General features: G+C 36.8%; 2 protein-coding genes across 2 annotated transcripts in view; one reads left to right on the plus strand and one right to left on the minus strand.

Moving 5' to 3' along the window:
* The window catches only part of LOC144470276 (uncharacterized), a 297327-nt gene that overhangs the window by 163076 nt on the left and 119900 nt on the right, over positions 1 to 14351 (plus strand). The window lies entirely within an intron of this gene.
* LOC144470511 (glutathione S-transferase-like) overlaps positions 1 to 14351 on the minus strand; it is a 29715-nt gene that overhangs the window by 7868 nt on the left and 7496 nt on the right. Inside the window, exon 2 of the mRNA XM_078181780.1 lies at positions 1575 to 1735. Within this exon, the coding sequence (XP_078037906.1) occupies positions 1575 to 1719 (145 nt within the window). The 5' untranslated portion in view covers positions 1720 to 1735. The remainder of the gene's footprint in view (positions 1 to 1574; positions 1736 to 14351) is intronic.

The raw sequence follows: 14351 nt of genomic DNA on the forward strand, positions 1-14351 counted from the left end.
AAATAAAATATTTTGTCGTATCTACTTCAGTTTTATTTTACTACAATGGTATTGTGTAATTCGAGCGACAGCAAGTGTAGCCTTCTCTACACGCCATCGGCCACACGGTGGCGACAGAAAGTGAATCAAATCGGACACGCAATCGCGACAGGAACTGCAAGCATCGCGACGACTTCGACGCGGTAGGTTTTCAGATGGCTTCCATTTCGAGAAAAGTATAGATATTAATTTCGATTTTGAGATAGTAGATGTAAAGACTGACTCGATTTCGAGACGATAGGTGCAAATATTCCCTCCATTTCAAGACGGTAAGTATAGAAAATCGCTTCGAGGTCGCGACCGCAAGTGAATCAATCGGACACGCATTCGCGACAGGAACTGTAAGCATCGCGACGACTTCGATGCGGTAGGTTTTGAGATCCCTTCGATTTCGAGACATTTAGAATTCTACGCGTTTGACGGAAAGTGTGGCGGAACAATTTACTGTATTTTTTCCATCAATCCTGGAATTTGAAGGGGCCTTGGAGTAAGGATGGCTGAACAGTGAGAAGCTGTTTCGATACTAGCTCCTCGAAACTCAGCACCGATAACGCAAAAGATGGTTAGCAGATTCATAGAAAGATGGTTTAATTGCTAATTATTAATAAATTGGTAATTTGCTATGGGAAATCGTCCAGGTCAACCTCCTACGGTTTCGATACCTTCGCGTACTCGACCAGGATGACCCTTCGGATTATCCCGGTTTACGCCACGTCCTGCCTGTAGGCTTTTTCGAAATGCTATTATGAAATTCTCTTAGAAATCTAAACTTTGTGACACGTCACGGTTACTGAAGAAAACGGTAAAATTATGTCATGTTTAGTCTCATTTTAATCAGAAAATTATCAGCAATATGTTAAAAAGAAATTCAGTTTTAAAATCTTAAAATTAAAAAAGTTTTGTTATAGTATTATGAGTTGTCTTCCGGGAATTAGAGTCAAAGGAGCCGCGGCGCGTGCCGCAGCACACGTGTTCATCGACTCCGTCGAACCTCAGCATCGGCGTAGCGAAGAAATCGATAAATCACAGTGGCGTAGCAATAGCACTGCGACAGGAGTAGAATCGAAAAGTTGCGACAGATATCGAATGTAATTTGTTTATTTTTATGTCTCATAAGGAATATAATTAACATAAATTTGGAGAATACAATGAACATATGACAAGGACATGAGATAAATGAAATATAATAATGTGAATATAAGAGTAAATAAAAGTAAATATATGACATATAAATATAAATATTTATATATGGATATATATGTAAATAAAAGAGTAGGAAGAAAAAAGGTAAACAAACAATGTTTAATAATTGGAAATATAAACAGCGAAAATGTAATAAGACTGTATCGGAAAAAGCAATTTGATTTCCTCTTACTGAATATAATTTTGACTTGTGGATCCTCTGGGTTTTGCACACAATTCGATGTTGTTTACGTTTCCCTTGCTGTGTCGTTGCTGACGTGTTCCGATTACTTTATAGAATCTACAAGTGCCGTGATACAAAATGCTGAATAAAATTGAATTTGTTCGCTTACATTTCTTCAGTTCCGACCAGCGTTCCTTGGGGATCCTCTCGTCAACGTAGTCGATGCCAGCGTACGCAAATATGTACCGTATATGCTCGGCGCGGCCGCGGGCGTTGAAGTAGATCAATTTGTAAGATGGCTGTCTCTCGTTCATTTTCTCCTATCGTACTCTGAAGAAGTCAAACAGTTTGTCACATTGCGCAAACATTTCATCGAACATGTCAAGCTTTTACTACACCGTGTACACAGAGCACGAAAAGAATTTACTTTCGATCTGCAACGTGTCAATCTCTCATTTTGTTTACAATGGAACGAATGTGCGAAAAGTCTCACCATGCGGTAATCGAAAAAAATATTTGCTAATTAACGAGATTTGAACTTTCGTATGAGAGCTTACAACAATAACACTGTTTAATTAATTTTAACTTGCTTTCGTTTCTATTGATTTTAATGCGATAAAATGTCAATTTGAAAACCGTTTTTCTCCGTAATTTCTAATTACGAACTTTGAGGATTTGGTCGAAACCATAGAATCATAGATCATAGGTCGAATCATAGATGTTGTATTTTACAGTAAATTATTACAGTATTTTACATATAATGGGTAAGTTTAAATTAAAATTATTTAACAAATTAAACCTGAAATAAATATAATAATTGCTTAGGAAGAGAAACGTTTACTACAGAAGAGAAACTATTTAGATGGAAAAGATTTTTTTCCGGTCACATTTTCCGAATTTTTTAGATACTCTTTTTATTAAATAATATTTTTATTAATATAAAGTTATAACTACAATAATATGGGCGTTTACGCGTTTGTGAGCATTCACTGTATATCGCTGTTGCAATTAATGCAAAAATGACGTTACAAAATTAAGAAACGCGAGATGTATTACGTTTTGTTTTGGCCGAATTTTAAAACTGTATCATTCTTCTTTCACCGCTCCGAACAGCTCGCAGCTTTGTTTCGAAATAGAAAGAAAGCGGGAAAGGCGAGGTGCTCGGTGACCGCAAGTACTTTTCCCTTTCGAAAATGTTTCATCTCTTCCAAACCTTTCGTGTCCCTTTATCACTCTATTTCGCTGCAATTATTCGCACGTTACAATTCTTCGTTCATCCTCTTAGCAGAAACATTTCCATGTTTTTCCGTCTTAATGTACTTGCTTTATAATTAATCAGAATATACCTGACTCATTTATACACGATTTTTTGGTCTGGGCATTAATAATTATCGTTGATACATGTCGATGCTTCATAACCGATTGCACTAACAATTATCCTAAATCGAAACGGACTAACTGTGCCAACATGTTTGAGCGATCATTCTGTTTTCTTTCCAGTCTTTGTTTTCGAAATTATGAAAAGAAAATAGTACAAATCGCAGATACTTAACTTTAGAAGATACATCATCGTTTATGAACGTCAGGGGAAACGTACTTACAGTTTCGACAAGTTGTTGGCATTTCCGTCCATGAAACGGAAGACAAATCGTCCTATGGTATATACAATATTTTCTGTTTCAAATGATTTTCTAAACATGTTAGAAAAGTCTCTCAGTTTCGATCTACGAAACTCTACGGAACTGGATTTTATAAGTATTGATACACTTACGATTTCTTCTTCGTTCGGACGTGGAATGAAGTCAATTTATTCCGGAATTTTCAGAACTTAATTTAGAAAATGTCCATGGGCGCTCATGGTTTTAAAACTAGTTGTCAGTGGGTATGAAGTTTTCCGGAAATGACTGTTTCAAGATTGGAAGAGACAGATCAAACACCGCCAATTTTCGTACAGTTCAACGTGGACTGACACTCATTTTGTTACCCCGAATCGATTCGATCTTTTGCTTTTATTACTCGTTTTTTAAACGAAAGCTCTGTCGTTTGAATGTCGGTGTTTCGATATTAAATTCACGAAAACCGGAAAGGGGAACGTGGAATCAGGGCAGCATAAATTCAATCGATACACATTTTTTCGATGTTGTTTCGCTTCGGATGGCCTACGTCATATTTGTAGTTTGCAATTTATCGAGTTAATCTGAATTATTCTGTTCTTTATTATTTACTGCTGAAAGGAATATTAATCATGTTATTTTATAACATTTTTACATAGACTTTAGACGTAGAATCAGAGCTACTACATTTCTCTTACTTTTTGTGCATTAACAATAAAGATGCTATAATCCGATATTTCATATGCACCAACCTAATACATAAACGTTTATTTTTCTATGGCGGCAGATTAAAAAGTCAGGAAACATTTTTTAATTTTTTTGTCATACCAACCAATTTAAATTCTTCCAAAATTTGTTGTGCTTATTATTTAGCAAACTAGCCTACCATTTTAAAACAAATTCAAATTATTTGGTTCATTTGATAACAAGTTATTTGGTGTGATTTCTAAGAAGTTGTTTGGTTCGATTTTTAAAAAGTCATTTTGTTGGAGAAGATGTTAACAAACTTTCCGCGGCAACTCTATGTACGTATAACATTTAAAATTTCACTCGACCTACATCCCCTCCGGTCTATCATCTATATTCTCTTCGAAATTACTGAACGACACTACCCGTGATTCCTTAGCCACGAACCTGTTCTCACAACTCACAATTTCGCAATCTGCTGATAGCTTCCGTATACGCGGCGAATTTAATCTACTTGCGAATCTCTGACCGCTTGTTTCGGGGATAACGAGAGGGTTGCGTGTCCATGTGCGTGAAGCAGAGGCTGTTATCAGATCTGGAGGGGTTGTCTGTTCAGATAAGCTCAATGCACCCCCGGAAATCGTCGAGATTCATTGCTGACGCTTCGTAGATAATCTGAATTAACCAATTGGCTCCTCAAAGTTACGGCGTCCTTCATAATTATTTGAACGATAGCGAACTTCGCCGTCTCGTAAGGCTTAAATAATGCTTGTTAACACGTTGCTTATACGTGTGATTTAACACCAACATGTCAAATGCGAAACAGGGTAAATGCGACACGCGGTAAGAAATAGTTCTCGATTGAAATTACACGTTTATTCTTTATTTTTTAGATGACAAAAATGTTCGATTGGTGATATTTTTGGCTTCATATTCGAAAAGTGGCATTTAAAAAAAACCTGAACACCTGGAACACAAATAATGGTCATAGCTTTCGGGAATTTTAAAATGCGTCATTTTAAAGACTTGAATGATGTTTCGGCGCGAACGAAAATAGAAGGTGCTCTGAGGCAACTTAATTGAAAGATGCTTTCAGTTATCGTTCGACTTCACGTTGGGAAATTAATCACAAGTGAATGTTTAAATAAATCAGTCAAGTTTACAATAAATCACTTTAATATTAATGTTGGACTAGCGAGGTAATGTTCCGAGAGTCAGAGGTTCTGCGTTGTATGGTTGTAGTTGATTGAATGTTGCCTTTTATTTTTTGTCGGACCTTTTATACTAATTTGGTGGCCCAAGAGCGCACCAATCAGGGCTTAGCATTGACTGCGTGCAGCCGACAAAGGGTCGCATGGTCGCGCCTACGGTCGGAGTTTGCAACTTTGTTGCGCCGTATCATGTGGTACTTTTTACCTGACATTCTAATTCATTGTTACGCCGTAACAAATGATTAGAGAGGATACCTCAGAGAAGATGTAAAGATTATTCTTAGGGATTATTTGGATAAACTTTGACGAGTCCGACTCGTGATGGATATTACTAGTAATAAATAATTAAATATGGATGTTATTCTGTTCTTTAAAATTGGAATCAAATTCTAATCCCTTGTTATTAATATTTAAGTCTACAAGTAAATTCAGGCACAGAATAAACATCAATGTTCTGTCCCTTCTAAGAAATTGTGCCAATTGAAAAATTCCAAATCGCAGTGACTGTCGACTAAATGATACGTTATGGGGTTAAGGATTTTTTACAATCTTTAATGCTCTAAATTGAAATACGATTGTAAATACAACGCTAATAAATTGAATAGTCATTGTAATAATGAGTGCGCCTAAGCATTTATGAGTAACAGTCGTTGTATGCATAAATTTTGAGACATAAAAGTTATTATTTTTTTTCGAATATTGATGCTTTGAAGAAAAATATAGAAAATTATGCGGAAAGTCAATATTTCTTTGTAATAAAAAATTCTTCGAATTTTAATGTTGTGTTATAATCTACGATAGATGTATTCCAATACTTCGAAACAAATTCTTGCTACATCTTGGGTGTTTCTAACTACTGTGCATTGCGTGAGACAGAAGGCGGCGTTTCGAAACATCGACTTTTTGCGAAGCCAGAATTTCCGTGCCTGATCTACTAAACTACGTTCAACGAGGACTTGTTCAAAATGTAAACAGAGCGTTCACATGATGGGTACTGTGATTGCAGCTGAGTGGCTGTTAGACGACGATGCTCAGGGAGGTGCGGCGGAAGAACCTCGCTTTTAGCTGCTTATTGATAAGTTACTTACAAGTAACTACTTTCGAGAAAAAGGATATCAATGATGCAGGCAAGTTCGCTTCGATAGACGGTTTGGAACTCTAGAAACGATGGATTCGATGGCCTTGTTTCTTGCGGAGAACTATTACGACATTCGCTCGGTCACGCGGCACAAGATAATGAACCGAGACACGTGACTAATGTCTAAAGCATCGAAATACAATTTCTTGATTTTAATCTGGATATAAGGAGTACCAAGAGCGAAATGATACATTAAACTATTCTTTATCAAATGGGCCTCATTCGATTACGAGCTACACACGCTTTGATGAACAGCCGTCTCGGTTTCTTCTCTCCCACAACGTAATTATCTCACTAATTACAGTCTTTGAGGCTGAGCAAATGAATTGTTACTAGACTGCGGATTGTCTGCATCTATCAAAGAATTTGATAGTATTATTCTTCCTCCGCTACTATAAACGTTTCTCTCGTTTCAAATTAAAAATTATGCTGTGCTAAACTGAAGGAAATGAACGCTTCCAAAAGGTTTCTTTGTCCTGAGTTTAGTTAGAGAATTTAAGGTGGTCACTGAAGCTTTGGGAAATTCTCACAGTAATGTATAACATTGTTTCGTTTATGCGATTAAATGAAACGAAACAAGTCAGAGATATATGGTTTTCCCAATTTGACATTGCATATCTTTTGACTTAAATGTAGAGAAACTTTTGGCTGAGATTCTTTAACTTTCAGTATTCTTTTTCAAAAGACAAAAGCGTCAAAAGACATAAAATAACAGGAAACCATAACAAATTTATTTATTTTCTACTTTCAGGATAAGTTCATGCTTTTTTAACTATTAACAAAATGTCAATTAGTCTAGACAAATGAATATTTTATAATTGTAAATCGTTCATAACAAAAAAGTTATACGAGTAATCAGAACCTGACAACTGTCCCTCTCTCTCTGTCTCTATTGTTATTATTAATACATTGATACATTTCGAATGTGTGGAATCAATGAATGAGAAGATTTGTATGTTATCTATACATGTATGTGCATGCACATGACTATAAAACTCCAATAATTTTACATTTTCAGTTAAATATAACAAATACTTAATGATACTTGGTTTTTTCTTTAATTGTTAATTCACGATGCCAGAAAATATGTCTAATTGTTTAATTGATTTTCTCGTCAATTTTCGTTACCACTATAGACGTATGTTCAATGTATGAGTAACTGTACATATGTAATAGGTGATCCGTCGAAGGACGAGTGAATAATTCTCGATCAAGGTTGTAACACGGTTATTGCTTGGTGGCTTGGTGCGAAACCACTCCTCGAAAGCGCGACGGTTGGTTCTCGCGGAAAAACGGAAGAACGTCGACGGATCGTTCAACGGCCGCTAATGGCCGTCAACGGTCAATTGCTAATGGTCAATGCAACGCGACGCGCTCCGACGAAATCTCAAAGGTTTATAACAAACTTTCTCACATTAACGCATATTTAAATAAGTGTTCGTAAGCAGCACGTAACTTAAATTAAAGACACTAAACTTAAACGTTACATCCGAATCACCTTTAAAGTTTTAATTGCGAGTTTACCGATCGCGTTTTAGAGGTTGTCATGGCGACGATGCGACCCGAGTTGATTTTCTCGATTGAAAAGGCGTCGTGATTCGAGGAATCAATTCCGCCAAGAACACGCCGGATTAACAATGGGACAGAATTAATGGCTGTTAATCAAGAAAACGGCGATTGTTCCATCAGCATATTCCAGGATGAACTGCAGATCATCATTCAAGTTGAGGCAATACAAGCTGTCAGACTGTTTGTGACGCATTCTATTATTTGCTGGGGATTAAGCAGCCGGAAACAGCGACAGTATGCGACAATACCTAAACTACTCCTAGATCGGGATTACCCGGAGTGTAACGCGTCTACAAATTGATCTGACCGATTAATCGGGAGTAGTTGCACAATTCACAGCAATGAACTACCGCATCGCAACAATGTTCTAACAATCGTCAGGAAGATTGGCGGAATGAGAATGAGAGTAGGTTGCGACGTTGTAATTTTGTGATGTCACTTATCCGTATGAATAGGCGGGAGAAATCTCCGTTTCAATGGACCGGACAATCCTATTTGGGGCCGTAAGCGCATTCATAGGCTTGGATTGTATTCCTCGAGGAAATTTTGAGTAGATCATAAATAATTTTATTATTTCGCATTGTGTGCGTGTGGCCGATTTTGTAGGAGCGTGACAAGTACCGAACCAAACCTTCGTATGGACCCTATTGGCTGCACGTTGAGGAAGGACGTCTGTTTTACGTAATGCTGGCTATTCCGCGATTCTGTACACGAGTCGAAGAAAGGGACTGCTGTCACACACGGGCCGGGCAATCTAGAGACGAACAGGAGGTCAAAAACTCCTATCGACATCGGGATTCAGAAGACTAGAATCGTCGAGGACTCTACTTTTGTCGTGTTATTGACATCCCGCTTCGTGGAAGGAGTTCTACCTGAGTGAGTGGTGTAGACGCATCCGGGAATCAATTGGAACCATTATTAATATATTAATAAAGCGATATTAATATATTGATTGGGCTATCACTTAAACGCTGAACATGTATTACGTAATTGGTATACTTATACTTGGTATCGTATAAATATTAGGTTATTATAAGTGCGTGTATTCGTATCACTAAGCGACAGTCAAATCAAGGAACGACTATATCTTAGAAGTGCAGTAAATCTCAGGGTAATAAGAAAGTGTTAAGCATCGCGTAAAACAAAAAGTTTCTCCTATCACGCTACTTTTTCCGTTCACTGGCGTCGCGACCCTTCCCGACCCTCACTATCTCACCGCTCTCGCTTCGAGGTCGCAGTTCGGTTTTCGTAAGTTTCGTATAATTTTTCAAATCGGACGTTTTCCTCGAGGATGTAGCTGTGAGCGTTTTCGCGAGCGTGCATGTTCGAACATCGCGACTGTGCGCATTGATTTGCGTTCCGGTGCAGGAACTATTGCGGCGGTCTTTTGTAATTACGTCTACCATTTGCGCTTTACGACATCGTGTCTCTGAGATAAACTGTAGTAACGTACCGTATTATTGTACGATCTTGATAGCCTCGTGCTGCAATCGAAAATCGACGTGAAGATTGTGCACAGAGCGCGGTATGAAGCCGTCTGATTTTTAATACGTTCCGTGTCAAGCTGTTTTAAGTCGACTCTTCATTTTGGTCAATCTGATGACTAATTATTGACAATATAACTATGAAGCAGACTTATTATGGATCTATTCTTTTGGTAGAAATTATTTCTTGTATTCTAACTTGTCATAAAATATTTTTTTAACGCGTTAAATAGACATTTATGCGTATACCGCCAATGGCACACGTGGCACGGAATGTGTTAATACTTAACAAAGATTAATTAATTTCAAGTCTTGTTCTTGAGAATTTATTTCGTTCTGCGAGATCCTGTTCGAACCTTGGATCCTTGCCGTGTTTGTTCTATCTACCAAATGTTGGCGATTCGAAATTTGTTGGAAAATTATTGTTTTTGTTTTTCTTGTGGCGTCCTTCCGACGCCTTGCGCCCGAACAAATCTTGTAGTGTTCTCCGTGAAATTCTCGAACATCGCGTTTCGTGACGGGCGGTCCACGTCCATATGGCCGTGGTTGACTCGACTTAAAGGTCCGTATAATGCCGGTTGTTGTTTCGTTCTCCTTTTTAAAATCCTGCATTTTTAACACGTTCTTAATGGTACACTGAATCTCACTTCACTGAATTCAGGCTATCGCCTGATGTACTTGAACATTTTAGGTCCTTCTCATGCTTTTACGTCATTCAAAACGGAGAATCGATGGCGTGAATTTCATCTCAGTGGGTTTATATGTGCCCATAATTATGAAAGTCATATATTTCTTGTTTCGAGATATTTAATGAATTGCATTTGAATAAATTAAAAAATATTTTTACATTATGCGACATTTTAATTTATAATTTTATTAGTCTTGATTAATGGAAATTTATTATAGATATGAAATTTTGTGTGAATTTCATAGGAAAATGTTCTTAAAGCTTGAATTGACTTAGACCATTTTCAAAATTAACTGAATGTTCTATAAATGACATAAAGCAATAACGAACTATGAGTTTTATTTAAAACAATAACTTTAATGAAATAATTCGTGCACATTTATTAATGATACTAAAAAAGTAATGCATTTTCATCATTTCGAGTTTTTAAGATTTTTAAAATGTTCCTGAAAAACTGAAGGAATGTATGGTAGCAAACACATAATATCTTTGTTCCGTCCTGGACATCGGGCCCCAAGAACGACACTCAGACAAGGAAGGCTAATTTACAGTTTATGATGCTAGTAATGGTAAAATGCTATTTTTGAGGAATCGATCCATCAAGTAATTTTAATATTTCGCGCGACGCATGTTAATCGGTTTACAATCTCTTGTTCTCGGTCTCAATAGCGAACGCTGGCATCATAAACCTCGGGGATTTCCAAAGGGCTCCGCGGACAGAGGCCTGAAGGTCCAAGCCAGGCTCGCGACCGTTCCGCGAACGGCTATTTTTACGGTAAATTCAGACCTGGAGGAAATCCCTGTCAAACGTTGCTAAAACATCCCCTACCACAGAGTTCCTTCCCATCCCTACTTTAAACATTTTTCCACTTCCACCAAATTTCCCCTGCAACCGAGTTTTCCTAAAAGCTAGCATGACATGAAAATATTAGAATCGTTTTTACATCGAGTGTAGCAACTTAGAATCGTCTTTACATCGAAGACAGCAAGTTAGAATCGTTTTAGCAACAAGTGAATCAAGTTAGAATCGTTTTAGCAACAAGTGAATCAAGTTAGAATCAAGTTAGGATTGTTCTTGCACCGAGGTAGCAAGATCAAGGAATCATTTCACTATTATATATCGCGACGTCAATTATATCGAGATAACTTCTGTACAAAGTGTAAATAAACGGATTCTCCGGAGTTAGACTTACAACCTTTCTTCGTTAACCGGTCGTAAATCTAAGTCGTCAACGAGGCGAACGATACGACACAACAATCTTTATGTTTTTCTCCCGATACTGGTCTAGTGGTGGTGTATAAAGGAAGTAGCTTAATATTTCCGTATATTTTGGGACTTCCTCTTTTAGTTAAAAAATCCAAAACGTGGAATTCAGGAGTATCTAAAGAAGTTTTATAGAACATTTTATATGGTTCATTTTTCACGAATCTCGTCCATTGTATTCGCAGCCAAGAGACAGATTCGCCCGCGGTATTTTTTCCTCTTCTTGTTGTTCACTCTTCTAGTGATTTCGTTGAAATAAAATCCGTCTGCGACATTCGTTTTATCGAAAATGTATTTCTTCTTCTACACTTTTCTATCAGTTCATAATAGTGCTCAGGGTTGTATAAGTAATTTGCTTTTTTTTATTTTCATTTCTATCAACCCAAAACCACGGTCATTCGGTAGAAAGGACCAAGTTATGTTTATATAATTTTCTTAAATTTTTTACTTAGACCACTTTCATAATTAACACTGAATGAATTCCATATAATGTTGAAATTACAACCACCATCTAACGGTTTATTTTTGACGATATCGTAAAAATTTCATTGAATAAATTTAGTTTAAAATAATGTGGTGTAAAATAACTGATAAACTCATTTTTTTTAAATTTTGACTTAGACCACTTTCATAATTATGAGCACATATATGGGGGAGTGCGGTGGCTCGTGTGGCTTCTTAATTTATTATTAATACGAAATCCACCTTAAAATCGTTAGTACTTCAATAACTAAAAGAAATTCTACTCGTTTGGTCCAATTTTGAAGAAGTTATTCCGTTTTAGAAGGTGTCTGGATATTTTAACGAGTAACTGTATCGATCCAGGATTCCTCGCAAATAAATAATTACATAAAAAGTGTTGGAATTTCAACGATGACTACAGATGGAAAACAGACCCAGCGAACTGTTTTATGGCCCTTTATGAGGGTGAGCCGTTGGCGACGAAGGCCCACGGATTTTTCAGTTCTAAAGCAGAAACCGGACCGTGAGGTTGCCACCTCGGATTACCACTAACATTGTATATAATTTTTCTCTGTATATGTAGTTCTGTTATATATCACTTATTCTACTGGATACGCGAATGTTCTGAAATATTAAATTGAATTAAAAATAAAGTGTATTAAAGTTTTAATTCAAAACCTTTCAACAAAAAGCATAAAGCAATCAGTAATCAAACATGTATCTCTAACACAAGTGCTGATTTCATAATGATAATTAAAAGGATATTTACACACGTTTACTCACAGTGTAACAATTTTTTTATACAAGAAAAAAAAATAATATAAAAATTTGAGTTGCTTATTCATTACTGCACATTTTTCGATGCTAGCTAACGTACACCGGTCACTTGTCAGCCGCTTTTGGATTACAAAATTCACTCCAAGCACTACTGTAATATTGATTTTTGAAACTCGAAAGTAGTCGAGAAGTGGTCCGTGTGCATTCACTCTTTAAATACAGTTTTTAGTATCGACCTCCTATATGCATCAGACGACTTATCGTCCCAAATTTCAAACATGAATGAGCCGCAATAAAGATTACGTTATGGCATAAGATAATTACACCATTTGTGTTTTACAGTGGACAATTTAGTTAATTTCGAAACTGGAATTGATGGGGTCTTAAAAGACGTAAGACGCTTTTAAATGTTCCCAGCCGACAAGGACAGAGAAAACCTCTTCTATGGAGTGAAGTACTGGTGAAAATCAATTAACCACTTGCTCTGGCAATTAACTGATGGCCGCGCGTGACAAACCCTCCGAAAGCTATTTACAGCAAAATCAAACGACTCGACGTCAACAATGGACATGTATAGTATCTCACACCAACGCAAGTGGTTAAAAAGATGATTGACCTGACCGTGTCGAATGTCTTTATCTCTCGGAACTAGCAATTAATAGCATAACTTCACTTCGTATACTAAAGTTTTATTACGTTTTCTAGCTATTGTTGTCTACCGTCGGATAAAAGTCGCACACTATGTACGATAATTATTCCGAACGCTTTTAACAGTTTTAAGTTTAAATACTGTGCAATTATTTTTTATACTGGCTGCATAGTCCACAGTCTGACAAAACATTAATTTTCACATATATTTTCACATTTAAAATTGAATTGTGAAATCATAAAGATTTCTTCCTGTAAACTTGCTTCTTATTTTTTTATGAACTTGCTTAAATTTGTTATACTAATGCCAGCATTCTATTTTTCTTATCTAACTCATTCACCAGTAGCGATACATACACATTTACGTTGGCGACATTAACGTCACCCCATACTCGCCTATCTTCTTTTCTTTCCCCTTTTGCTTCAATATCGGGACTATCACTTCCTCCCTCTACTTATCCGATAAAACCTATCCCCTCCCCCCTCACACCTTCTTACAAAGCTTATATAATGCTTCGCACGTCTTTTCCCTTCGTAGGTCCACGGTTTTGTATCCCATCTTGCTGCATTGTTATTTTTTCAGACCTTTTATCACTGTCTCCCCTCCATTCCACTTCTTCCCGATAAGTACTACCCCTGGCAATAAATATTCCATCAAAACCATGAATATGATTTTTGAAAAGATTTCTTGAATAATACGTAAAAAACAGACGCAAATTTTTATTTAAATTCGTTGTCCATTGGTCACGCATACCTACCCAGTTCTTTGGTAGATGAGGTAGAGTCATGGTAACTGAGCTAAGCACAAAGGCGTGTAAACAGTATCGAGTTTAGCTGAAATGATAACAGATTATCATTTCAGTAGCTTTAAATCGATAAACCAGCGAACAGTGTACGATAAGACAAAACGATGTAATAACGTGGAGAGGGCAATTACTGTGCTCATTTATGGAATGTGTTTTCAAAAGTAGTGTTAGTTATACGTAACGCGTACCTTTACACGTAGTGAGCTTGAGAGAAGAAAATTTGCTACAACGGTACGCAGTGTCAACAACTCTAGTTTTAGCTTGTTTTGTTAATAATCTTCGTAAAAGTACGCGATAAATTTAATTTCGGTAATTTTGTCATATAATTTGATTTCTATTAGTTCTTTATTCTGGAAAATCTAAAAGCGTTGGAAACGATCATATTTCATTTAACAAGGATAAAAGTAAATAAGTATCGAAGATGTACTATGCCACTGCCGAAGATATTAACTCGTATTTCCCATTGAATCTCCGTATCAACATTTTTCACGAGCTCTGATTGCTGCTGGATGATAAAATCGTGAAAACCTAAGCTTCTTACGTCGGCAAAGGGACCGTTCTCGTTCAGAGACAACCTCTGGCCCGCTTTGAACCAACAA

The sequence above is a fragment of the Augochlora pura genome, chromosome 1 (assembly GCF_028453695.1).
Source record: "Augochlora pura isolate Apur16 chromosome 1, APUR_v2.2.1, whole genome shotgun sequence".
In the NCBI taxonomy this organism is placed as follows: Eukaryota; Metazoa; Arthropoda; class Insecta; order Hymenoptera; family Halictidae; genus Augochlora; species Augochlora pura.